The following is a 24,647-nucleotide window of genomic DNA, read 5'->3' as shown; positions in this document are numbered from 1 at the left end:
TAGTATCATTGAAAGGAAGAACAGGAATTTCAGTTATCTGTAAAATATTAGTGAAAAGTAAAGAAGCAAGTATAATAAAAAAGGGATATCATAACATTAAGGAGTATGGGGAAGGAATGCATAAACCAACAAATTGGTGGTCAGCTCTTATGAAAATTGCTAGAAATGATAAATTTATTAAAGAAACTCTTAATTATAGCAAAGATGTCAGTTACATAAGTGTCGGTATAACATCCAAAGGGGAGGAATTCATAAAAAGTGTGGATCAAAAATACGCAGTTAGACTTCCATTCTTTTTGATAGACAAACCAAAAAAAGGGCTAAGCAGTGGTAGTAATAAAGGTGACAAGAAGACCAAAGGAAGGAGAAATAAAAAGGAACACATTGGAAATTCCTACGGGGAAAATTCTAAATATGGAGAAATCTCAAGCGAGGTCAGCCGAATGGGATGGAGCAGCAGAATGGGAGAAGAAATGGATTCTTTCCGTGAGGATTTCCATCAGAATAGGTCTGTATATGACTCTGGTAATAATGAACATGGTGTAGAATATAAATTAAGAGAAGGAGTGTCCACCATGAATGATACAAATCAAAGTACTGTCACGTCCCATCATGGTATGAAAGATAACAATCTTATTAGTGAAGGAAAATACAAAATAAGAGAAGGAAATACTGAAAGAATAAATGGAGTTCCAAAAAACAAGTACGAATATTTCAATATGGATAAAAGGAAATGCATTAGGGAATATGAATATAAAGAAGAAAAATTGACAGATGAAAAAATAAATGATTCTATTATGAAAATATTACTTAGAACAAGAATTTTAGAAGCAAGGAAACAAAACATTCCACCTTTTCAATTAATTTCTGACAAACCATTAAAGGATATATGTCATAAAAGACTTACTTCTGTACATCTAATTAGAAAACATGTTGATAATATCTCTCCTATATGTCCAAATGCTTTTCTAGAAAAACTCATTTCAGGTGTTCGAGGTTTTTGTCTCCTGCACGATTTAGATACAAACATAAATATTAACAACACAGATAGCCAACATATGATACCACCAAAAAAAAATGAAAAACAGGAACCCTCTAGCCTGAACAGGTTCACCAATTTAATTTCCTCCTTAAGCTATAACAACAGTGACATTGTCAGATGTGAAGACCACACCAATCCTCAGTCCCATGATTGGGCCGTGGGGCGTGAATATAGTGCACCCCTTAACGGAGCCACCCCTTATCCCCATGCCGGAGGTGACCGGGGCAGCACACACCATCACAATGTAATTGGCACTTCACACACGGGAACTTCACACACTGGAAGTGCCTCCCTTGTTAGAAGTAGACTCTTCAACAACAGCAATTGGAACAGAGGTGGCAGCAGAGGTAGCTACGGAAGAGATGCTGAGAATGACGAGCGTGTTGGTAAGACTCAGGGGAATTACCAAAGGCGGGAGGAACCCACAATGTGTCATAAGGATGAAAGTGGAAATGGACCATGGAACCACTTCCATGGAGATAACCAAAATGGATGTAACCAAACAGGGGAATCTAAAGGAGGGACCGAACGTATAGCAGATCCTATTGATAAGGAGAAAGCAAATTATATACACAAGAATCTGATGGAACAAGGCACGAATCAAGTAATCATAATGAAGAAGAACCCATTGTGCAACATAACAAACAGTGATAATAACCAACTTGAGAATTTTAGCGGTAAGGATAGAACTAGGTTGATGAAATTTATAGATGATGACTTTAAATTTATAAATGAAGTTCATAATTTAGAAGCTAATCAAAATAGTTTACTGGTAGAACATAAAAAATCAAGGGATTTTTCCATCGACTTGTCAGATTTTACGTATAAGGATGGAAAGTGTGGAAAAGATAATGTTCTACCACCTGCGCATGGACGTGAGCAAGAACACTTGTTCAGACGAAATGAAAACAAAACAACTGAGCAAATTAGAACCAACAGTATTACTCACTTGAAAACTCCAAAAAATGATAATTCATATGTAGATGCTAAAATACCCACAAGCGAAAATCATAATATGAACAATAACCTTGTTATTAATTGGAATGATAACTATATGCATACATATACAAATGAACATGTCGACACATCTACCACGATTAGGATGAATGTCCCAAACGATGCTTTTATAAATAATGTAGATGCAAATAGGACTATGGCAGACGTAGAGAATCAAGTTAACATTTTAAAGGAGAAAAAAAAGAAATTGGATTTAATTGATTCTTTTTCGTATAATTATAAAAAAAATCAGGATGAAAACAACTTTTCTCTCTTCCCAAACGGGCATGCTGTCCCTTTACCCTTTCAGGATTTAAAACGAAGAAAATTTTAAAAAATAAAAGGAAAATTTAAAAAAAAAAAAAGAAAATTCAATAAAAAAAAAAAAAGGAAAGTTCCTACGCACAATCAAGGCGTGCGCATACGGTAACACACACGTGCATATACACATGTAATTATTTTTGCACATTTTCTTATTAGTGTGAGAAAAAAAAAAAACAAAAAAAAAGGGAGATCTGTCATATTTGTAGTGTTTGTTTCGAGGGGGAAAAGAAATTTTGTTTTGTCTAATTTTTTTTTTTTTTTTCTCAAATTTCTTGCCAATTTGTTTAGTTCTCCCCTCGTCTCCCTGATTGATTATTTTTTTAACATGGTGATTATTTGTGGAGAATTGTTTTACATGCTCCTATTTGTTTAGTAGACATCCTTTTTATGTTTTACGTTTTATGTTTTATGTTTTATGTTTTATGTTTTACGTTTTATGGTTTATGTTTTATGTTTCATGTTTTTTTTTTTTTTTTGTTTCATTTTTCTTTCCCACTAGGTAGGTGGAACTACTTGTTTACACAATGTAATCTTCTTCTTCATCTTCCTTTACCTCCTCATCGTGCGATAAATTTAGCACCGAAAAGTCGATTTTGTCTGTTGGTGCCTACGGTTGCGGGGGAACCAGGGGTGAAAAGTTGCTTTGTGTCGCACAAACGTAGATGCAACGTAGATGCAAATACAGATGCAAGCACAGATACAAGCACAGATACAAGCACAGATGCAAGCACAGATACAAGCACAGATACAAGCACAGATGCAAGCACAGATGCAAGCACAGATGCAAGCACAGATGCAAGCACAGATGCAAGCACAGATACAAGCACAGATGCAAGCACAGATGCAAGCACAGATACAAGCACAGATGCAAGCACAGATGCAAGCACAGATGCAAATACAGATGCAAGCACAGATGCAAGCACAGATACAAGCACAGATGCAAGCACAGATGCAAGCACAGATGCAAGCACAGATGCAAGCACAGATGCAAATACAGATGCAAGCACAGATGCAAGCACAGATACAAGCACAGATACAAGCACAGATGCAAATACAGATGCAAGCACAGATGCAAGCACAGATACAAGCACAGATGCAAGCACAGATGCAAGCACAGATACAAGCACAGATGCAAGCACAGATACAAGCACAGATACAAGCACAGATGCAAGCACTCACGTGTGATGCATGCACATGGGACACGACATACAAGTGCAAGGCCAAACAATTTCTCTGCACTGTTCATGCACAGGTTAGTCCCAAAGCATGCCATACCTTCACCCTTTCATAGTGCATGAAAAGAGTTATGGTTCTAAACAAGTGAAAAGAGAATCGAAAAACAGTTAGACTTTGCGAGACGATTTCTTCCATTTCAGTATTCTTCATTTTTGCCATATCACTTTTAAAAAACACCTTTAAATCTCCACTACTTAACAGAAGCAAGAAGCACATTATTGTAACAATCACGTCGAACAGACCTTCAAAATTGTAAAAGTATCTTCTTCCCTAAGTCATGCAAAAATGAGAATGAAGTGGATTAGGCAAAATGCAACAAATACACGGAAATATGTGTGATGGTTAACTTTTTTTTTTTTTTTTTTTCTTTTTTCATACACTATTTATACGTGGGCACTTTCTCTTATATGTTTTGAGAAGATACACTTCTCATACATGCAAAAGCAACGACAAATGCAAAAGCATAATTTACCTGTGTTACCAAACGTAGGAAAATCTCCATGAAGAGCATCAAAATTATGAATATCTCAGAAGTGACAACAAAAATGTTTACTATTTTTATGCTTAGGGAATATATAAGAGTAAAAAGATTAAGCACGGTAACAAAAAAATACATGCGCATAGTTCCTCTGGAGTAGTATAAACGGCTAGCTAAAATGTGCAGAAAATCAAACGACAAATAGTTCTCATGGGAGAAGAAATCATCATCTCTTCGTGTTTTTCTATTAAACTTATTTCTAAACGAATTAATAATATCGTTGTTGTAATAACTTTTCAATCGTCCATATATATGTGGGAAGAATCGATAGTAACTTTGGTCAGGTTCGCACTTGTTTCTCCATCTTTTTAAACCATCAATTGGTCTTTCTTCCTGTTCTTCTTCTCCATCTTTTCCACCTTCTCCTTCTTCCTCCTCTTGCTCATCCCAATATTGCCCATGGCTTTTCTTTCTTTCTCCTCTTTTTATTAACAATTCATTCGCATCATCGCTGAGGTTTTGTGTATCACTTTGTAAACTTTTGTCGTTCCTAATTGGAAAATTAGGGTAGTTGTAAATTTCAGTGCTTTTTTCCTTTTCCTTGATTCGGTTCTGTCCACCGTTTTTGTTATGTTTTCTTCCTTTTCTTTTGGGATGCGACTTTTTAAAATCCATCAAATCATCAATGTCTAACAAAATTGCCTCATTTTCATCGCAGCTATTTAATTCTTGATCTATGAAATTTTCCATTCATAATATCCTTTGTGATGGCAAGCGTGTATAGTCTAATGGTGTCTGTATATGCATGTGTAGATGGAAACAAAGTGAGCAAATTTTCCAATTCATACGGTGTTTTTATGACGAATATTCATGTGATTTCTTCAAGGAACAAGAAAAAAAAAAGGGTGGGGAAAAAGAAACGAATAAAAGGATAAGAAGTAAAAGGGATAAGAAGTAAAAGGGATAAGAAGTAAAAGGGATAAGAAGTAAAAGATTAACAAATAAAAGATTAACAAATAAAAGATTAGCAAGTAAAAGATTAACAAATAAAAGATTAGCAAGTAAAAGATTAACAAATAAAAAATTAGCAAGTAAAAGATTAACAAATAAAAGATTAGCAAATAAAAGATTAACAAATAAAAACCAACACCACCCAAGGAAAATTACTCAGTAGTTTTTTTTTTTTTTTTTCTTCTTCAATTTCTTCAATTTCTTCTTCCTCTTCTGACAAATGCTTGCGTTGCAGAATCCAGCTTGATATTTACAACGACAGTTACAGGTATGCTGAGCATCGAAATGAGGTAATCCCTCACGCGTGTCTATCGAACATGTGAAAATTATTCATTTGACTTGCGACTTGCACTTAAGTGAACACTTTTGAGAGACCCTTGTGGCTTATCGTTATCTTTGTTTTATTCTTTCATTTTCCATTTCATTTATTTTGTCATCATTATTGTCAACATTAACGTTATTACTTCTACTGTTACTGCTACTGCTGCTACTGCTGCTACTGCTGCTACTGCTGCTATTACTGCTATTACTGCTATTACTGCTAGTCTTATTGTTATTTTATTTTTATTTTATTTTTTTTTTCACAGCCTCTTTTCCATGAGTGCTTCAATTGACACGGCCTTTTCTCCACACATTGCGCTTTGGATCATAAATACACATGTGGCAATTCGAAACTTTTTAAAGAAAAGGCAATAACAATCTTCTTAACTTATAAATATTGTGCCGGTCCTATTATAGTGAAGTGGTTTCATAACAAAAATTATGCGCTCGTCAATTTCTTTCTCTTGCAAGTGTATGCATGTGTGTGTAATTGCCAAGAGTGAAGTTATATATAAAGATGGCAAAAAAAAAAAAAAAAAAAATTCCAGAGTTCATATTTTTCCTCAAAATGAGAAATAAAATACATGTGAAGAAATTATTGATTTGTGAAAAAGTCTCTTCTCCACCTGATTGAAAAATTTCTTTGTTGGAAATTCATGTGAAGAGTAAATCTTAAAAAAAATAAAATAAAATAATAAAATAAAATAATAAAATAAAATAATAAAATAAAATAATAAAATAAAATAATAAAATAAAATAATAATATAAAATAAAATAATAATATAAAATAAAATAATAATATAAAATAATAAAATAAAATAATAAAAAATAAATGAATAAACAAAAAAGATATAAACGCGCAATATTGCAAATATATAAAAATCAGAAAAAGGAATCAAAAATTTTGTAACAAAGTTACAACCGTTCAAGCACACAAAAAGCTACGCTTAATCCCGAATTTATCGTAAAAAAAAAAAAAAAAAAAAAAGATTACAACAGAATAAAGTTCCTCATTTCAGTATTTTCTACAACTTCGTAGGAACATTTAAAACTACGTTTGGTGCTTACACACACATATATGTATATATACATACAAACATCTTTTTCTGTTTACATGTCTTCCCTCCCCTATGATCGTCTCCTCTGAGGGAATAACAGTTGATTAAAAAAAATGGTGAATTCCACACCTTCCGTTTCACAAAACGGATCAGTAAGAGCAATTATATATATGTGTATATTTGTACATATCCATTTTTAAGAAAAAGGATATTTTTGCATGTATTCCCCCACACCCCACCCCCTGTATCATTTCTGTTCAAATATGAAAAATAAAAAGCAAGCTGCCGAACTTCCAAGATTTTCCCTTTCCTCAATTCGGAAGGGATGAAATCCTTGATCTAAGATGGAGTAAAAAAGACAAAATTCAAGATTCTCACCTCTTCACACAAACAAAGGCACAAACACAAGCACAAACAATTTTATATAAAAGTGCTGCACGGAGGTTTACTTTTCTCCTCTACAAGTGTACCTTCACTTAGACAAAAGAGGCATAAGATACGGCAGGATGTAAAAAAGGAATAAAACAGTTTCTCACACATAGGGGAATTAGTGGGGTGACAATCATTGAAATGGTGCTCATATCATAGCCTTTTAGAAATATACACATATATATGCACATGCATACATATGTACGTATGTGTAAGTGTACGTATGTGTAAGTGTACATATGTGTGAGTGTACGCATGTGTAAGTGTACGCATGTGTAAGTGTACGCATGTGTACTTCTTTTCTTTTTATGTTTTAAACTTCCATGAAATACACATGTGACAAGCGAGGAGAGAAAAATATGATGTAATAAATAAATATGTAGGAATTGTTACACAACTCCTTTTTTTTTTTTTTTTTTTTTTTTTTTGCGCGCATAAAAATAAGCATTCAACATTCGACAGTTTACGGCTGTGTTTTTATTTTATTCATTTTTTTTTTTTTTTTTTTCTTTTCTTATTTTTGTGCTTTTCTACAGATTACCAAATTGTGTATTCTTTCATTTTCAGCTGAATCATGCAAATCCACATCATAACAAAATAAATATAAAGAATCAAAAAAGAAAGAAAAAGAGTAAACATAAAAGAATACATAAAAAAAAAAAAAAAAAAAAATCAATAGTAAACAAGAAAAAAAACAACAACAAAAAAGAAAAGTAAAGCCATTCTTGCGTATAGTTCCACTTAAGGAATTAATTTTTTTTTTTTTTTTTTTTTTTTTTTTGATCCCTGCCTTTTTTTTGAAAAAAGTTCATTTCTTCTTCGTTAGAATTTTCTAATCTCATTTTTTATCTAATACAAATTGGGTATAGGTAAAATAGAAAAAAAAAAAAAAAAAAAAAAAAAAAAAAAAAAAGCAAGTAGAACAGGAGAAAAAAAAAAAAAAAAAGGGGGTAAGATAAAAAGGCGAAATTTAAAAAAAGTGGGAAGATAGAGAAAAAAAAAAAAAAAAAACTTTTCATTCAAAACTTGTTTCACTTTGAAGATGAAAAGATTTTAAACAACCATACAACTGCATCCCGTGTGTAGAGTCTCCATTTTTTAATATACAGAAAAGGAGGGCAATTTCAAGCCTACTAGGGGATATATGCTCGCATGAAAAGGGCACGAAAGTGTATATAAGTATTAATGTGTGTACATGCAACTACTTAGAAAAAGGGAAATCGCACGGAGAGATAGAGAAAGGCAAACCTACATAGATGCATATATGTATAGATGCATATGTGTATAGATGCATATGTGTATAGATGCATATGTGTATAGATGCATATGTGTATAGATGCATATGTGTATAGATGCATAGATACATACAGACGACCAGAACGACAGGCAAAAGAAGAAACGACGAGACCACGAGAAGAAATAAGATAACGGACGAACAAGCTTACCAACCCCACCGGCAAATGCACGACCTACACACACGAACTAAACTGCCTTTTCTCCTTGCCAGTTTTTCATTTCCTTCAACCACATCCAGACAATTATACAAACACAATGATGGATAACTACGGGTTGAGTTTAAAAATTTTGGATGAAGAGAGCGTAAATAGGTTCAGAAACAGTGCAGTGTATAATGAAATAATAGAGTTCATTACAAACCTGAACAAATCTGTAGTAGGTGTAGAGATGCGTCCCCTTGAATATTTCTACACACATGAGGATAAGGTTGGAGAAATTGAAAAACATAAAGATGAAAGAAGAGAATATTTTTTGCTGATTTCAAAAAACGTAGAAAATATATTTATTCTTATAAAGAACATGAACAAATGCATAGATGCATGTCCACCTGTAAATCAACCTACACGATTTGGAAATAAAGGATTTCAAAATTTTTGTGATGAATATTATAAAGAAATTGATGAATTCCTACCTAAAATTTTAATTCAATCAGGTATAGAAAACATAACACAGCATACTTTTCAGTTGGCTCATTATTTGAAGAATTCAATAGGAAATAAAAAACGAATTGATTATGGAACTGGTCATGAGTTGAACTTTTTATTATTTCTCTTCTGTTTGAATAAACTCCACTTTTTTTCGCCCCAAGACTATAAGCACCTCGTCCTTGTTCTTTATCGACAGTACGTGCACTAGCCCATCCCGAAAAAGTGTACACTCTCCAGTGAACATAATTAAATGTACATGCTCACGTGTACTCACGCACATATATGTGTGCCTTTTACTTAATCCCGTTCTGCATATACCTCTCTCTGCTGAGCAAAGTGTTATATAAAAACCCCTCTAACACACATACCAACCTTGTGGTATTACCGTAAATCCTTCCATTGCATTATATTCTCCATTTGGAAATCATTCTTTACAAAACCATGTTAGGTACTTGGAATGCGTGAGGAGAGTACAACTCATTTACACAGTGGAACCAGCTGGAAGTAGAGGTGCATGGGGGTTGGATGATTTTCAATTTTTAGTTTTTCTATTTGGTGCTGCACAGTTATCATACAATAGGAAAATAAAAACAGACGACGTAAGGAAATTTATTTTTTTCTGTATCCATACTTGACATGTCTGAATGTGTATACACCTATTTCCGTTTTGTTAAACATTTACTCCACACCATCTTGTGTGTAAATATATAAATAGATGCGCATTTCCACATGGATATTTTTTTTATCTTTCACTTATTTGATCATTTTATTATTATTTTCCCCACACACACACCCCTATCTAAATTGCACATTAGATCGAAAAGAAGGAGTTAGTAGAACTCTGGGCACCCAAGTACTTATATTTTGATGCCTTAAAATACATCTCCATGGTAATATTCTTCCTGTGGTTGTAAGTGTGTGTCCCATGTGAATAGTTAATTCTGTATGCCATGGAATTTACTTTATGTTTATGTACAAGAGTAGCCATACTATATTTCATCGAATTTACTTCTATATATATATATATATATTTTTTTTTTTTTTTTTTTTTTTTTTCTTTATCCATTTGTGTGATACTCTGTACATACTTTTTGTTTCCTTTTTTACAGCTGAAACATGCCCCTTTTCATGAATCTTCCCAAATGCTGTATGATATTTCCGGTGTGGAAACATGGTATGTGATTTTTGCACTTACAAAAAAGAAGTTAAAGTAAATGGAATTTAGATTTCTACTAACAAAAGATAAGTTGTTGCATAATTGAGCTACTCCCCTCTCGCCTTTATATTATCTATCCATTGTGCAATCCATTTTAATTGCAGCATTAATTGGAGACTAGTGCAGCATTAATTGGAGTACTAGTGCAGCATTAATTGGAGTACTAGTGCAGCATTAATTGGACAATTGATTCCATTTTTTTTTTTTTTTTTTTTCGCCCCTCATTTGAAGGGAGAAAATTTGTTCAGGGTTGCTGAAAATGTACCAAGCAGAAATAATCCAGAAGCGTCAAATCCTGCAGCATATTTTGTTTGGGAAATTAATTGACTTTTGACATGACATGATATTATATCTTATGACATGACATGATATCATATCTTATGACGTGACGTGATATCATATCTTATGACGTGACGTGATATCATATCTTATGACGTGACGTGATATCATATCTTATGACGTGACGTGATATCATATCTTATGACGTGACGTGATATCATATCTTATGACGTGACGTGATATCATATCTTATGACGTGACGTGATATCATATCTTATGACGTGACGTGATATCATATCTTATGACGTGACGTGACATGACTTTGTTTTTTTTTTTTTTTTTTTTTTTTTTAACCTCTCTTCTGATGAGTATGTTATTTTCCCCGTGCTCATATTTACTAGGATTTCATTTAACGCATATTTACACTTACCCTATCAAACCCCACACAAGTACACCAAAATGAAACAACGTATTTGCTTCTATCCCTCACCTGTGGTAAACTTTGCAAAGACATATGTACATGTGTGTGTATGAAGCATGTGTTGATAATTCTCCTCATTGAAGGGGTGATGAGTGTTCCTTATCAACCGGTTAATGCAACGCATTCGTTCTTAAAATTTTACACCTTTTGTGTGATGCTGATCATATATATCTTTCATTATTATTTCGTTATTAGTTTATTATTTCGTCATTTCATTATTATTTCGTTATTTCATTATTATTTCGTTATTATTTTATTATTTCGTCATTTCATTATTATTTCGTCATTTCATTATTATTTCGTCATTTCATTATTATTTCGTTATTATTTTATTATTTCGTCATTTCATTATTATTTCGTTATTATTTTATTATTTCGTCATTTCATTATTATTTCGTCATTTCATTATTATTTCGTCATTATTTTATTATTTCTTTTTATTTTTTCCCCACTTCCCCACCTAACCATTTCGCCATTTTTTTGGTGTGTCTGCCCCCGCTCTTTACAAATATCTCGTTAAAGTAAAGCTGAATTTTTCTGTATCATAAAACAGCCTCAGGTGCAACATCCTGCACCATTGTCAAACATTTGGGGAAACACAAAATATGGTAGACGAAAAACAAAGGGTGCTGAAGTGTAAAATATAGGTATGAAAATGATCAGGGGTGGGGGTGAAGATACTTTTATATTTCTTGGTAATTTTCTTTTTAAAAAGGGTGCTCATAAATATTTCAAAATTAGTATGTCCAAAAAACCGTTCCCTTAGTAAGAGAAAAACTGAAAACATAAATATATCACACAAGTAGAATCTAAAATGGTACATGTCTGTATGTGGTGTGCATGCTTAAGCGTACATTTATTATGTGTGTAGTTTTGCATTTCCATTACCATTTTTTTTTTTTTATAAAGAGGTGGAATACAGAAAGGGAAAAATCACCGGAAGTGGGAAAAAAAAAAAAAAAAAAAAAAACTATCGTGTGGACAGTTGAGATGAACAAATATACATTACAGTAGAGTTCACTGCAACATTTTATTTGATTTTACTTTTTTATTTTTTATTTTTTATTTATTTATTATTTATCTTTTATTTTTTATTTATTTTTTATTTATTTTTTATTTATTTTTTATTTATTATTTATTTTTTATTTATTTTTTATTTTTTATTTCATTTTTGAAAAACACGCGCTACTCCCCACCCACAGAATGCCAGCTGAGTGTACATAAATTCCGCAGGGAAGACGCCCGTGTTGTATCAGTTTTTTTTTAGCATTCTTCCTTTGTTTGGGTAGTTATTCGTGAGTGTTCTATTCCATTTACTTTGCTTCATTTATTTACTCTTCTGTGCTATACTATGCTAATGTTATGCTTTATTTATTTGTTTGTTTATTTATATATTTTCTTCTTCACACTCGTGTTGATTCTCAACCTTGATGCATTTTTTTTTTTTTAAAAACATAGACAATTATAGCTCTAATTACAATTTTATTTCCCCTTCTTTTTATTTTCCTTGGGGTAAAAACTAGGGAATGATGAACACATGTTTTTAAAAATGTTTTTTTTGATTTTAATTTGACGTTAAGTTTTTGCAAAGAAAAAAAAAAAAAAAAAAATGCCATTAAAACAACTTCGGCTAATCATGTATCTCAGGTGTGGCATTGTTTAGTTTTTCGTTTCTTTTTTTTTTTTTTTTTTTTTGTGTGTGTATGTATGTGTGTCTACCAGTCTTTCGGCCTGTCTATCTACATCTATATGTTCTTACATGTGCTTGAACCGGATTGGCATTACATTTTGTCATTTCTCTGGTCAGCATTCACGCCATCCTCTACCACACCCTTCTCCTAATCACGTTTTCCATCCACCAACCCTATCTCTAGATGCAAAAATGTCCCCTTTACAATTAAAAAAACTTGGAAATAAGCTTGTATCCACATTCTTAATGCATCCAACAATATCCTTGCTATTGGCAATTCCCCTTTTTTTTTTTAATCGATTCAATTGTTTACGAGTTACATCCAATGCCACCTCTTCAAAGGATCTAAAATGGCTGAACGAAATCAATTATGACATACTAACATGTGATGTATGCGATGTTTGCTCTGTCTGTATCCATGAGAAGGGGACATCAGAAGTAAGAAAATCCTGGGAGTAATGCAAGAGGAGAGCCTCATTATTTCATCGTCATGTGAAAATGTTACGCCCAACACACACACACACACATTCAAAACATCACTAGTGTGGGGTGCCACCACTCTTTGAGTTCATGCTGCTTTATTTGTCTTGCTTTATTTAGTTCTTCTTATTTATCTCGTTTTACATACCTTATTTTTACTCCCCTCAGAATATAATCCCCATGGTGGCCATACCAAGCAAGCGCAAACACTTTCAAGACAAAATCAGAAAAGCCAAATCAGAGATGTATCAGAATTTTGCACAAGAGAAATTTCCGAAAGAAAACACAAGTTACAAGGAATATCACTCGAATTACACCCTGAGTAGTAACTCCACCAATGGAGAAAGAGAAAAAAAGAAAAAAAGAAAAGAACTTCACGGTGGTGGAGATGGTGGTGGAGATGGTGGTGGAGATGGTGGTGGAGATGGCGATGGAGCTGACGATGGTGGCAGTGATTATACTTTTAATAAAATCATAAATAGCCAAGAATCGCATGAGGAAAAAGGAAATATTTCCCAGGGGGAAGATAAATATCACAACGCGTTTCAAAATAATGTGACGAACAAGTACGTCAATGAACAATCTGAACACGATTCGAAATTTATGAACAGTGCAGGTGAAGAAGCAGAGCCAGTGCCAACTGGTGTATTTAAAAGAAAGGATATTTCTTCAATCAAGCAAGTGACGCTTCCCCTGCAGCAGTTACAAGATGTGAGAATTTGAGAATCGTTTCCATGTTTGTCAAGTGTGACAAGCATACCCAAATGTTCCAAGTGTGTTGAGCTTCCTTACCCAAGTGTTCCAAGCTTACAATGCCTTTTAATTACATTTCCCACTCGCCCTTTAACCACTTGGTTTAACACTAGATAACTGATTTCTCTTTTCCCTACCTACACGTTTTTGTAGAGTCAATATGTAGGATACATAAAAATAGGCACCCCACCCCAAACAATCAGACCAATTTTTGATACAGGCAGCACGTAAGTTTTAAAGACAAAAAAATAAATAAAAATAAAATTGAACGAGTTAAAAATAAATCAAAATAAAATTGAACGAGTTAAAAATAAATAAAAATAAAATTGAACGAGTTAAAAATAAATAAAAATAAAATTGAACGAGTTAAAAATAAATAAAAATAAAATTGAACAAGTTAAAAATAAATCAAAATAAAATTGAACAAGTTAAAAATAAATCAAAATAAAATTGAACAAGTTAAAAATAAAAACGAAAAGCAGCATAATATTCCCCTACCTTACAAACACACACATGAGCACGTGCCTATATATACCTACATATACACATATATGTATGCATATATACTCCTCATTTGCATACCACCTGAACGAAGGAACATATGGGTCGTCAGCACAGAGTGTACAGATGAAACTTGCCTGAAGGTGCACAGATACGACCACAAGTTGTCTAGCAGCTTTCGCTTATACAAACCGCACACGAAATTGGAAATTCTGGTAGAGATACATGCCCATCCACTCGTTACACATATACATATATGTATACTTATGCATATGAATATGCATGTACGTATAGATTTGCACACATGTTTACACTTGTGCATGCGCACACCTCTCTTCGATCCTCACCCCACCCCATTCTTTGCACAGTTCGGAACGGGAATAATTCAAGGAGAAATAGGCATAGAAACGTTTCACATAGGACCATTTAAGGTGTTAAATCAATCGTTTGGTCTTGTAAAAAGAGAAATAAGGAGTGAAGCAAAATCCAATGTCTTTGAAAGGATAAATTTTGAAGGTATAATAGGATTGGCATTCCCTGATATGTTATCAACAGGAAAAATAGCGATTTATGAAAAGATAATGTCAGTTTACAAGTTTAAACATAATGAGTTTTCTATTTATATTGGGAAGGATAATAAATATTCAGCATTGGTGTTTGGAGGCGTAGATAAAAGATTTTTCGAAGGAGATATTTACATGTTTCCAGTGGTACGGGAGTATTATTGGGAAATAGAATTTGATGGACTCTACATTGATCATCAGAAATTTTGTTGTGATTCCAGTTCAATTGTATATGACTTAGAAAGGAAAAATAAAAAATGGAAAAAAGTAAATTCATTCGTTCGGAAATACTTTAAAAAAAAAACTCATTTGACACCATCGAATTTTTGGCATCATAGTAATGAAGGAAATTTCAACGCAAAATGGAATAACAAAGAAAAAAATACAGAGAAAAAAGATTCATCTGGAAAAGACGACATTGATGAACATTCTGCTTATGAAGAACATAATCTTTTTGATGATCATTGGGAAAAGCGAGAAAAAGGGAAAGGAAACAAAGGATATATACGAAATAAGAAACACCGATGGAAAAGACACCTTCACAAAGTTAAGACTAGAAGAAAAGAAAAAAAATTAAATAAAAACAAAAATTATCTTATATTTGATTCAGGAACATCCTTCAATAGTGTACCAAAGTCTGAAATCGAGTATTTCTTTAAAGTTGTTCCTCCAAGGGTACGTTTTCAAAAAAAAAAAAAAAAAAAATGAGCGAACTAATGGTTATACTAGGGAATATCCAATAGTTATGAACGTGTCATAAAAAAAAAAAAAAAAAAATACATAGTGAGCTAAACAGCTAACGAAAAAAGGTTGCACACACTCAAATAAATTCCAAAAAAAAAAAAAAAAAAAAAAAAAAAAAAAAAAAAAAAAACACCTTCATTCCTTCCTTCAGAAATGTGACGACAGCAACATTGACGAAGTTGTGGCAAGCTACCCCAATTTGACCTATGTTATTGTAATTTTTAATGAGGCACTCTCCAGTACCGTGTGCATAACCGCAAGAGAGATCACCTGAACGTTCATACCTAAATATGCGAATTTTTATGAACATTCCAACGTGTGCATACAATTTTGCGAATATTCACACGTTCACACCATTCATTCATGCATTCATAATTAATTATTCTGTCGTGCAGAACAACATGCCCTTCACGCTAACACCATCGCAGTACCTAGTTAGGAAGCACGACATATGCAAACCGGCATTCATGGAAATCGAAGTTTCGCCTGAGTATGGGCATGCGTATATTTTGGGGAATGCGACCTTTATGAGATACTACTACACAGTCTACAGACGTGGATATGGCCACAAAAGTTCTTACGTAAGGGCATAAAATGTGCTGCAAAGGTGTTCTAAATGCGGTGTAAATGCGCTGTAAAAAGTATCCATTCGTGCATTTGCATTTACATTTTCATTTGCATTTACATTTTCATTTGCATTTACATTTTCATTTTCATTTGCATTTACATTTTCATTTTCATTTTCATTTACATTTTCATTTTCATTTTCATTTACATTTACATTTTCATTTTCATTTACATTTACATTTTCATTTACATTTGCATTTACATTTTCATTTACATTTACATTTACATTTACATTTTCATTTACATTTACATTTTCATTTTCATTTGCATTTACATTTACATTTGCATGTGTGACGCACCCATATATTCATCTCCCCCTTTTTACTTCTCCATTTTTTTGCCTCTTACACTGCTGCCCACACCCCAAAAGGTTGGTATCGCCAAAGCAGTTCATACGGAAGATAATGAGGAATATTTGAGTTCTTTGCAAAAAAAAATGAAAGAAATGTGATAACTCCCCTCGACGTGAACCGAGTTACACTGTTTTTTTTGAGCAAAAAAAAATAATATAATAAAATAATATGATGAAATAAAATAAAATATAATTTTACCCCATCTTGGTGGTCAGACAATGGGGTATGGTTTTAAAAGTAAAAAGTTTTGCTTTATTTTTTTTTTTTATCATATTTCATGTATATATTTTGTTAAAAATGAATACGCTTATGGGTTTGAAGAAGAATACAAAGATTGTCTAATCCCGCAGTGTACGAGTGGGAAAGCTAATCAATCTTCGAAGCCGTGAAGGAGTTGAATTGACTTAGGGGAACAAATTAAAAAAGGAAAGAAAAATCAAAACCAAACTAAACAAAAAAGAAAAAGCAAAACAAAACAGAAAAGAAAAAACAAAACAAAACAGAAAAGAAAAAACAAAACAAAACAGAAAAGAAAAAACAAAACCAAACAAAACAAAAAAAAAAAAAAAAAAGAAAAAAAAGCACAAACTGTGCTATGTGATCGACAAAATATAAGGTTCTAAATTCTATTCCAATGCATCAATCGAAGCACTGAATGTGAAATGATTGCAGGGTACACCCTCACCGAATGCGTGTGCTTTTATCCCACATTTAAGGCCATAAAGACACAACATCATTTGTTTCTCCATGCAAGCGGTTTAATTTTGTGCTCCTTTTTCGGGGCATAGCACTTTTGCTCGTTTTCCCCTTTCATTTTCATGCTTCCCTTTTTCTATTTTATTTCTTTTTTTTTGTACTTTTTCCGTTTTATTTCTTTTTTTTGCGTTTCTCACTTTTTTTTCACACCTTTTCCTCTCTCCTTGCCACGGCGTATCAACCCTGCTTGGGTGCCGCTTTCATCCCCTTGTCCTTGCCCTTACCTCCCTTGGAATATTTGTTTAGAATTTGTGTCAATATATTTTCGAAAGTAGACAACTGACAGTTTTTTGTTAACACTATGAGGGGCGCTAATTCACAATAAGGTGGCACATCAAATGTTTCTGCCTTTTTATCGTTTTCAATTATTTTTTCATAATCAGGCATGTATGTTTTGTAAAAGAATTTCAAATTGGATGTTGAATTTTTTTTACTTTCATTAAAATGTTGAAAGACATGTGAAAATACATTTACCTTTTTATTATCATTATTATAATTTTCCATATTATTTTGAAATTTATTTTTTATTTTTTCATTTTCGAGTAGGCTATTTCTTCTATTTTTAAAATTTTTATTGCCATTTTCTTCTCCGTCCAATTCAACCTGTTTTGTGTGCATATATAAGGTTCTATCACTAATGCATGAAAAGCTTCTACGTACTTTTCGATTGGTTTCTTGTTTCCCTGTATCAATATTACATTCATTTTCATATGTTAATAAATTTTCTTTTGTAATGTCTTCTTTTTCATTTTTTTCATATTCTACTTTTCGTCCATCTTTTTGTTTATATTTCTTTTTCCTTAAATTGGAACTAATAGATCTAACGATATAACTTCCTGTTCTGGTTATCTTGTTACTGGTTGAACACAATTTTTCATGTATACCTCTAAACTCATATGATAAATCTCTCTTATACATACCTTGATAAAACTTTGAATCTTCTTCTTCTTCTTCTTCTCCTCTTCGAAATATATTTGCTGAATTTGGTGAAAAGGATTCCATGAAATTGTTTCTACGAACGTTTCCCTTTGCACACATACTACTAGCATTTGTGCATACACTACTTTCTCCTTTTTTTTTTTCTGGATGCATCAAGTCCAAGTGTAGATTTCCACTCACTCTCATGCTAGAAGTAGATGTTCTTCCATGTGCACTATCTGAAAGTAGAAATCTGTTACTCGGGCTAAGAATCTTCGTTTTGTCTTCTTTCACAGGAGTTATTGAATTTGTCAAGGAGCTATTCGATTCTATCTTGTCTGAAACAAAAGTGCAATTGTCATTGCTGGATGTGCTTGGCTTGTCCTGTTGCATCTCTTTAGACTTTTCCTCCCCCTTATCCATTGTAGAGTTTGCATAACTTACCTGTTTGGATAGGTTGACCTCTCCTCCTCCAATAACCCCAACTTTTTTATTATCATCAACATATTTACTGAAATGTCTTTCATATTTCTGTTGTTGTGCTTTAGCATCTTTTTCTAAAAGTTCATAATTTTGCCCGAATCCATCTTTTGCACCTGAACTGAATAAAATTTCGATTCTGAACCGATTACTATCATTTCGTTTTAGCTGTTTTCTTTCCCATACTCTAAAAACTAAATGAGACAAATAATGTAAATCTGTAACATCTCCTACACTTTTAACAGAATCATTATCTATTATATTTTGGCTTATTGAGCTATCTGCGTTTTTTGCATGTATAAGAATATTTAAAAGTGAAATCATGTGCGAAGCTGATGTAACGTAATATCTTGACCTAACCATTCTCCATGGGGATCTTATTCCTAATCTCCTTGCATCTGTTTCTTTAAGTCTAATTAAGTCTTCATCATCATCATGGTCATGTTCTTCCTCTCCCTCCTCATCTTCTTCCTTTTCCATGTCTACCTGTTGGCTTGTATTATCCCCTTTTGTTTCATCTTCTCTTTTCTGTATCACTACCTCATGCATCGTGCGATCTTCCTCTTGGCCCTTCGTCATTCTTTCCTTGATCCCTTTTTCAGTCAATTCCTGCTCGATTGAATCGGTGCCGTCTTCTCTTCCCACTCCTGCGTCTGCTTCTTCAGCGGTTGCTTCTTCAGCGGTCGCTTCTTCAGCAGTTGCTTCTTCAGCAGTTGCTTCTTCAGCAGTTGCTTCTCCTGCTCCTACTTCTCCTGCTGCTTCTCCTACTTGTACCCCTTCTTCACGCTTCTTTCCCTTGGGTACTGCCTTAACTTTCGAATTGCTGTTGCAGAACAACTCCTTCCCGGGGATATCGCCACTAGTAGGACTTACTAGAACCCCCATTGGTGCAGTTAACCCGTTTACTTTGTTGTTATCTCGCTCCTTGTGCAAACTAGATATTTCTCTATTATCATCTCTTTCAGTAATGCTAAGTTCATTTTCCTTAGCATTTTTTATTTTTTTCATTTTTTGTTTCTCGTTATTTTCCTTTCTATATTTATTCTGATGGGCCCACAAATCAGAAGAATTAATAACCAATGCTTCTTTCTTATTAATTAATTTTGGAGTGTAAATATCTTTTGTATTTATGTTATATGTAACCGAACCTATTTTTCCCAATTTGGAATTACTGTTGTCATTCCAATTGTTACATTCATAGTTTTGGTATACTCCACACCGCTCTCCTACTGTGGTACCATCCACAGTTGTAATTTTAGAATGTCTCGTATCAGATATTTTACAAAACCTTTCTTCTAATTCATTCTTTTGGTACATCTCTCCATGGTTAACTTTTCTATCTTTCACGTCCATGTGTCCTTTATTGTGCTTCTCACATGACTCACCAGCAAAATTCCCGGATTCAGAGGAGTTGCCACTCATCCTTGAGACTATAATACCTGCGTCCGTTTCAGATGATGTGATTTCTCCCTGAACTTCATTCATTGGAATTCCTATGATTTGTTTATCACATATGGGCTTTTTTTTTCCTTCTCTGCTGAGTTCATTATATATTGCCTTCTTCGCTTGGGAATTGCTCACGGTGGATTTGCCACTGCTCCGGGTGGTAGAAGTATGGCTAGTGGCAGATTCGGGGCAAGTGGCAGATTCGGGGCGAGTGGAAGATTCGGGGCAAGTGGCAGATTCGGGGCGAGTGGCAGATTCTGGACGAGTGGCAGATGCATGGCTAGTGGCAGATGCATGGCTAGTGGCAGATTCGGAGGGGGTGACCTTGATGTGGGCAACATTCGAGTGCGTTCTACGTGCAGATGGGACGGCGCAAAATTCCCCACCGTGTGATGTGGAATCGGGTTCACTGCCACGTGGAGAATCCATTTGATTAGTGCACACATGTGCATTGGCTCTTTCTGCAGGCAACTCGTTTGTAAGGGAGGTAATTTTGGAGGTTGTCAATTCCTCATTGATGATTGAACCAGAGGTACTGTGAATTCTGTTAGATGCGGAGATATTATTTTCTCCATTTTTATGTAACCGATTATCAATAAAAATTTGTCTCGAGTCATATTTACACATGCTAAAAATTTTGGGTGTATCCTTTTGCATTTCCCTGTCTAGCCAAGTGGGATAATGATGATGAATATCTAATTTTGTATTTTCATGAACCTTTTGTTTAATTTTTTCATTTGTTGAGTTTGTTACTACTTTATCATTCTTTGATATATTAAAAGAATTCATGTAGGAAATGTTAAGAGCATTTTTCAAAACATTGCAACTTTTATTATTTTTTTTGTTTCTCACTTCTTCATCTCTGTAAAATGTAACATCATGTATTAATTTTCTGAGTAATTTCCCTACAATATTAACTCCAATTTTAACTTTTTCTTCTGGTGTGATTCCATATTCTGCTTGTGATATGAAATTGGCTAATGGTTCTATTTGATTATAAATTTCGAAAGCTTTATCAAGTCCACATCCCAAATAAGAGTGATGATGAATTAAATCGAATCGAATATTATCAACAATATCTGGAATTTTAGATGTGTCATATTTATTTTTATTTTTTTTAAACCACATCTTTGTTAATGATTTCCATCTTACTTGTATTTCGTGTAAAATATCAATCACATACAATGCATATTCATCATATGGAAATAGATTAAGCCATTTCTGAACTTCTTGATTTAATCCCTTTAAAAATTCATAAATAGTTTTTCTTACCTTATCCATTAGTTTATAAAAATTTGAAATCTTTTTTAACGATTCTCGAAATCCACGTGCATGCTTCCCTGATGTAAGTTTCTTCAACAATTCCTCATCAATGTCTTTATTTTCATTTAAAATTTGGTCAATATATAATTTACATCTAGTTCTATCAAAGCTTGGTCTATTATCATCCAATAAGCTATGCGCTTTCGAATTTCTTATAACCATGGCAACTAATATTGGAGTTAATTCACCATCTAAATCTAAGAACCCTTTTGTAAATGCAGCAGAAGTAATTTGACATCTTCCTTCATCAGATGTAAAAATTTTAAAATCATGTCTAAAAGTAGAATGTAATCTTAACAAACCATCTGAATCTCCTGGATATAAGGTTGCCCTGAATCGTTTTCCCAAATTTTCAGATTGTCTTCGTCCCATTCTTGTTAATTCACCACCCCATTTAGCCACTGTCAGAATTTTTGTTACTACAATTTTGTCCTTTATCACAACAAATTCTACTGGTTTTAATTGAATCTTTCTGTTAATACCTGTGAACCCATCACCTCTTTCCAATATCTTCTGTAGTGTTTTATGATTCTCGATAGTAATTTCATATTCGCTTAGTTTAGCCATTAGCTCTTCCTTCGACATCTTACTGTTACAATTTTCTTTACACAAATTAATTCTCTTCTGTGTACAAACATTTCCTTCGCTGTCTTTCACGTTGCATATCCTTCCCACCCCACCCGTTCCTACTTCTTCTTGCCCACTTTGCCATGTCGAATTTTTTGCTTCTTCTTGCCCATTTTGCCATGTCGAATTTTTTGCTTCTTCCTCTCCACTTTTCCATGTCGAAATTTTTGCTTCTTCCTGCCCATTTTGCCATGTCGAAATTTTTGCTTCTTCACTTTTGAGTGCTTTGTACTCCTTTTCTATTTCTTCTAATATGATATTATTTCTGAGGAACAGATCCTGCAGCTCTTCTGGAGATTTGAATTTTATTTCCTTTTTCGTATATACCTTATAGAGATTGTCACATCTGTCTTCATCAGTTGTACTCATATTTCCAGTTGGTACGGACGAATTAGTAGTAATATTGGATTCGTTATCCTTTGGGTTCTGGATGTCCATACTAGCTATTTCGTCTTTCGTAACTTTTCCCCTTTTGACAACTTCTTCTTTTTCAATAACTTCTCCACTTTTCTGCAAGATGAACGAATTTTTACTCATTGTAGAAGGTACTTTCACGCTTTGGTCATATTGGAACATGGATGAATCCACCCCTGTGTTATGAAAAGTATAACTGGATGAAGGGTTGTCATTGGAAGAATTCAAGAGGTTTGCATTCATTTTATGTTTTTCATCTGGTGATAACTTGCTTTCTATAACATTGTAAAGATTTTCGTCACAATTGAAATAATCAAGGAGAAGTGGACGATTAGTAAAGAATTTCATTTTTTGTTTTGGTTTTCTATCACCATGTCTCATTACAATAATTACAGAACACAATTCTTCATGGTGGGAACAATGCAAATCATCTGGTTGTCTAAAAGTTTTTCTCAGAACTTCTTCTTCATTTTCTATACTATACCAATTATCTGCAAGATCTCTAGGAATAATATTATATTTTTCTTCCAATTTAGCTAAAAACATGGCTCTTAAGATATGTGCACAATCATTGTAATATTTTATATTACCTTTTACAAATGACCATCCATTAACATCACAGACAAATGGGCCCATTGTCGTCCTTAAAATGTCGAATCCACACACGGTTTGTTGAAATGCCTCAACAATTCTGTATGCAATCATTTTTTCTGATTCTGAAAGAATAACAGCATATCTAACTTCCTTTCCATCAGATGTTCTACATACTTTTCCATCAAGTGCAGGTGATTTCCTTGCTTCTGCATGTGCAAACATTTGTCCAACTGTGTATACTTTTATGTCAGTTCCAAATGTAGATAAAAATTCTTCATAAATATATATTCCATTATTTCTTACTTTATGTATATCTGGGCAGTATTCACTACTTCTATCTTTAACCTTTCGAAATAATTTTTTACATCCACCACCTGTATTTTTTGGATAATATATCCAATTATTGTGATTATCTGCATTTATAGGTTTTTCAATAAAAGGTTTATTAAGTCTTATATTGTCGTAGACAATATAATCATAATATTCTTCAAATACATGTTCTCCTCTCTTGACAGTATCATGATCTACCACCACATAATTTGCATGTGGTACTTTCCATTTTTTCAGCTCTTCATATATTTGCAATCTAGACCTTAGTATTAATTGTTTTTCTAAATTGTTTAATGTGATGGGTTTGTATTTTTTTACATATTCTATGGCTTTCTTCAAAGGAAAACCCGTTGAATAAAATGCAATTAAGCAATCCACTATTGGCCAAGAATCAATATCATGATTCAAAATCATGTCTTCTTTAAATTTTATGATGTTAAAATCTCCACTTTTTGCCAATCTCTTCAGTATACATTCCATAGGAGCGCTTTCCACCTTTCCTTCCATTGCACACACTCCCAGTGTAAACTTCTTTATTATTCCAGAATCGTCCTTACTTACATTCTCGAACAGCTTCTCTTCCTCCACAGATACTCCTTGTTTACGTAGTTTCATCTCGGGTTGCAATCCGGTATGAATAATTACATTGGATTACTGTCGTGATATGTGCACACTAGTCTTACTGTCACTTTAACTGATTCGCCCAGTTTAGCCGTTTAACATAAATAAATAAAATAAAACAAAACAAAGCAAAACAAAGCAAAGCAAAGCAAAACAAAGCAAAGCAAAGCAAAACAAAATAAAAAAAAAAAAAAAAAAGCAAAACAAAGTAAAACAAAATAAAACAAAATAAAAATAATCTTTCTAGCGTTTGAAAAAAGGGGTAGGATTCACCTCAAAATTTCTCCCTCAGGAAAATGGACGTTACATAAACCTCGAAACCAAACAGGGAAAATATATGTACATATACATATGTTTATACATATGTGTATACACTTTTTGCCCGACTCGTGAAACTACCATTCAGCTGGACCCATCTCGCATGCACAAATTATTTGAAGCTACCATATGTAGAACTAGGTGAAAAGAAGAACGGAGATGAGCATTTTATTTTCCTTATGCTTTAAAATGAAATATATGTTCAAGGCAGCTGAATGTCCAGTTTTTCATACACCCACACAAACGTTTTTTTTTTTTTTTTTTTTTTTTTTTATTTTTTTCCTCAAATCTAATC

General features: G+C 33.2%; 5 protein-coding genes across 5 annotated transcripts in view; 3 read left to right on the top strand and 2 right to left on the bottom strand.

The window, feature by feature from the left end:
* Positions 1-2,372, top strand: part of PGO_132080 (ATP-dependent DNA helicase) — a gene marked incomplete at both ends in the record, with an annotated part of 4,032 nt that extends 1,660 nt beyond the window's left edge. Inside the window, one exon of the mRNA XM_028689724.1 lies at positions 1-2,372. This exon is cut by the window's left edge and continues 1,660 nt beyond it. Coding sequence (XP_028545525.1) covers positions 1-2,372 — 2,372 coding nt within the window.
* A 507-nt stretch (positions 2,373-2,879) lies between these two features.
* Positions 2,880-4,826, bottom strand: PGO_132070 (hypothetical protein, conserved; the record flags this gene model as incomplete). The annotated part of the gene is made up of 3 exons (XM_028689723.1): positions 2,880-2,969; positions 3,638-3,868; positions 4,071-4,826. The coding sequence occupies 3 exons, from the start codon at positions 4,824-4,826 to the stop codon at positions 2,880-2,882; spliced, it is 1,077 nt and encodes a 358-aa protein (XP_028545524.1).
* A 3,620-nt stretch (positions 4,827-8,446) lies between these two features.
* PGO_132060 (serine/threonine protein phosphatase 2A activator) lies at positions 8,447-10,388 on the top strand (the record flags this gene model as incomplete). Its single annotated transcript, XM_028689722.1, has 5 exons — positions 8,447-9,033; positions 9,287-9,437; positions 9,654-9,728; positions 9,948-10,012; positions 10,286-10,388. 5 exons carry the CDS (start codon positions 8,447-8,449, stop codon positions 10,386-10,388), a joined length of 981 nt encoding a protein of 326 aa, XP_028545523.1.
* Positions 10,389-12,696: 2,308 nt separating this feature from the next.
* PGO_132050 (aspartyl protease) lies at positions 12,697-16,623 on the top strand (the record flags this gene model as incomplete). Its single annotated transcript, XM_028689721.1, has 8 exons — positions 12,697-12,903; positions 13,153-13,695; positions 13,891-13,964; positions 14,333-14,453; positions 14,607-15,476; positions 15,697-15,759; positions 15,941-16,126; positions 16,543-16,623. The coding sequence occupies 8 exons, from the start codon at positions 12,697-12,699 to the stop codon at positions 16,621-16,623; spliced, it is 2,145 nt and encodes a 714-aa protein (XP_028545522.1).
* An 835-nt stretch (positions 16,624-17,458) lies between these two features.
* On the bottom strand, positions 17,459-24,028 carry PGO_132040 (hypothetical protein, conserved; the record flags this gene model as incomplete). The annotated part of the gene is made up of 1 exon (XM_028689720.1): positions 17,459-24,028. The coding sequence occupies one exon, from the start codon at positions 24,026-24,028 to the stop codon at positions 17,459-17,461; it is 6,570 nt and encodes a 2,189-aa protein (XP_028545521.1).
* Between the last annotated feature and the right edge of the window lie 619 nt (positions 24,029-24,647).

Source organism: Plasmodium gonderi, assembly GCF_002157705.1.
Source record: "Plasmodium gonderi DNA, contig: Chr13, whole genome shotgun sequence".
Lineage (NCBI taxonomy): Eukaryota > Apicomplexa > Aconoidasida > Haemosporida > Plasmodiidae > Plasmodium > Plasmodium gonderi.
Note: the sequence above shows the minus strand (reverse complement) of the source record. Positions and strands in the feature narration are given on the sequence as shown.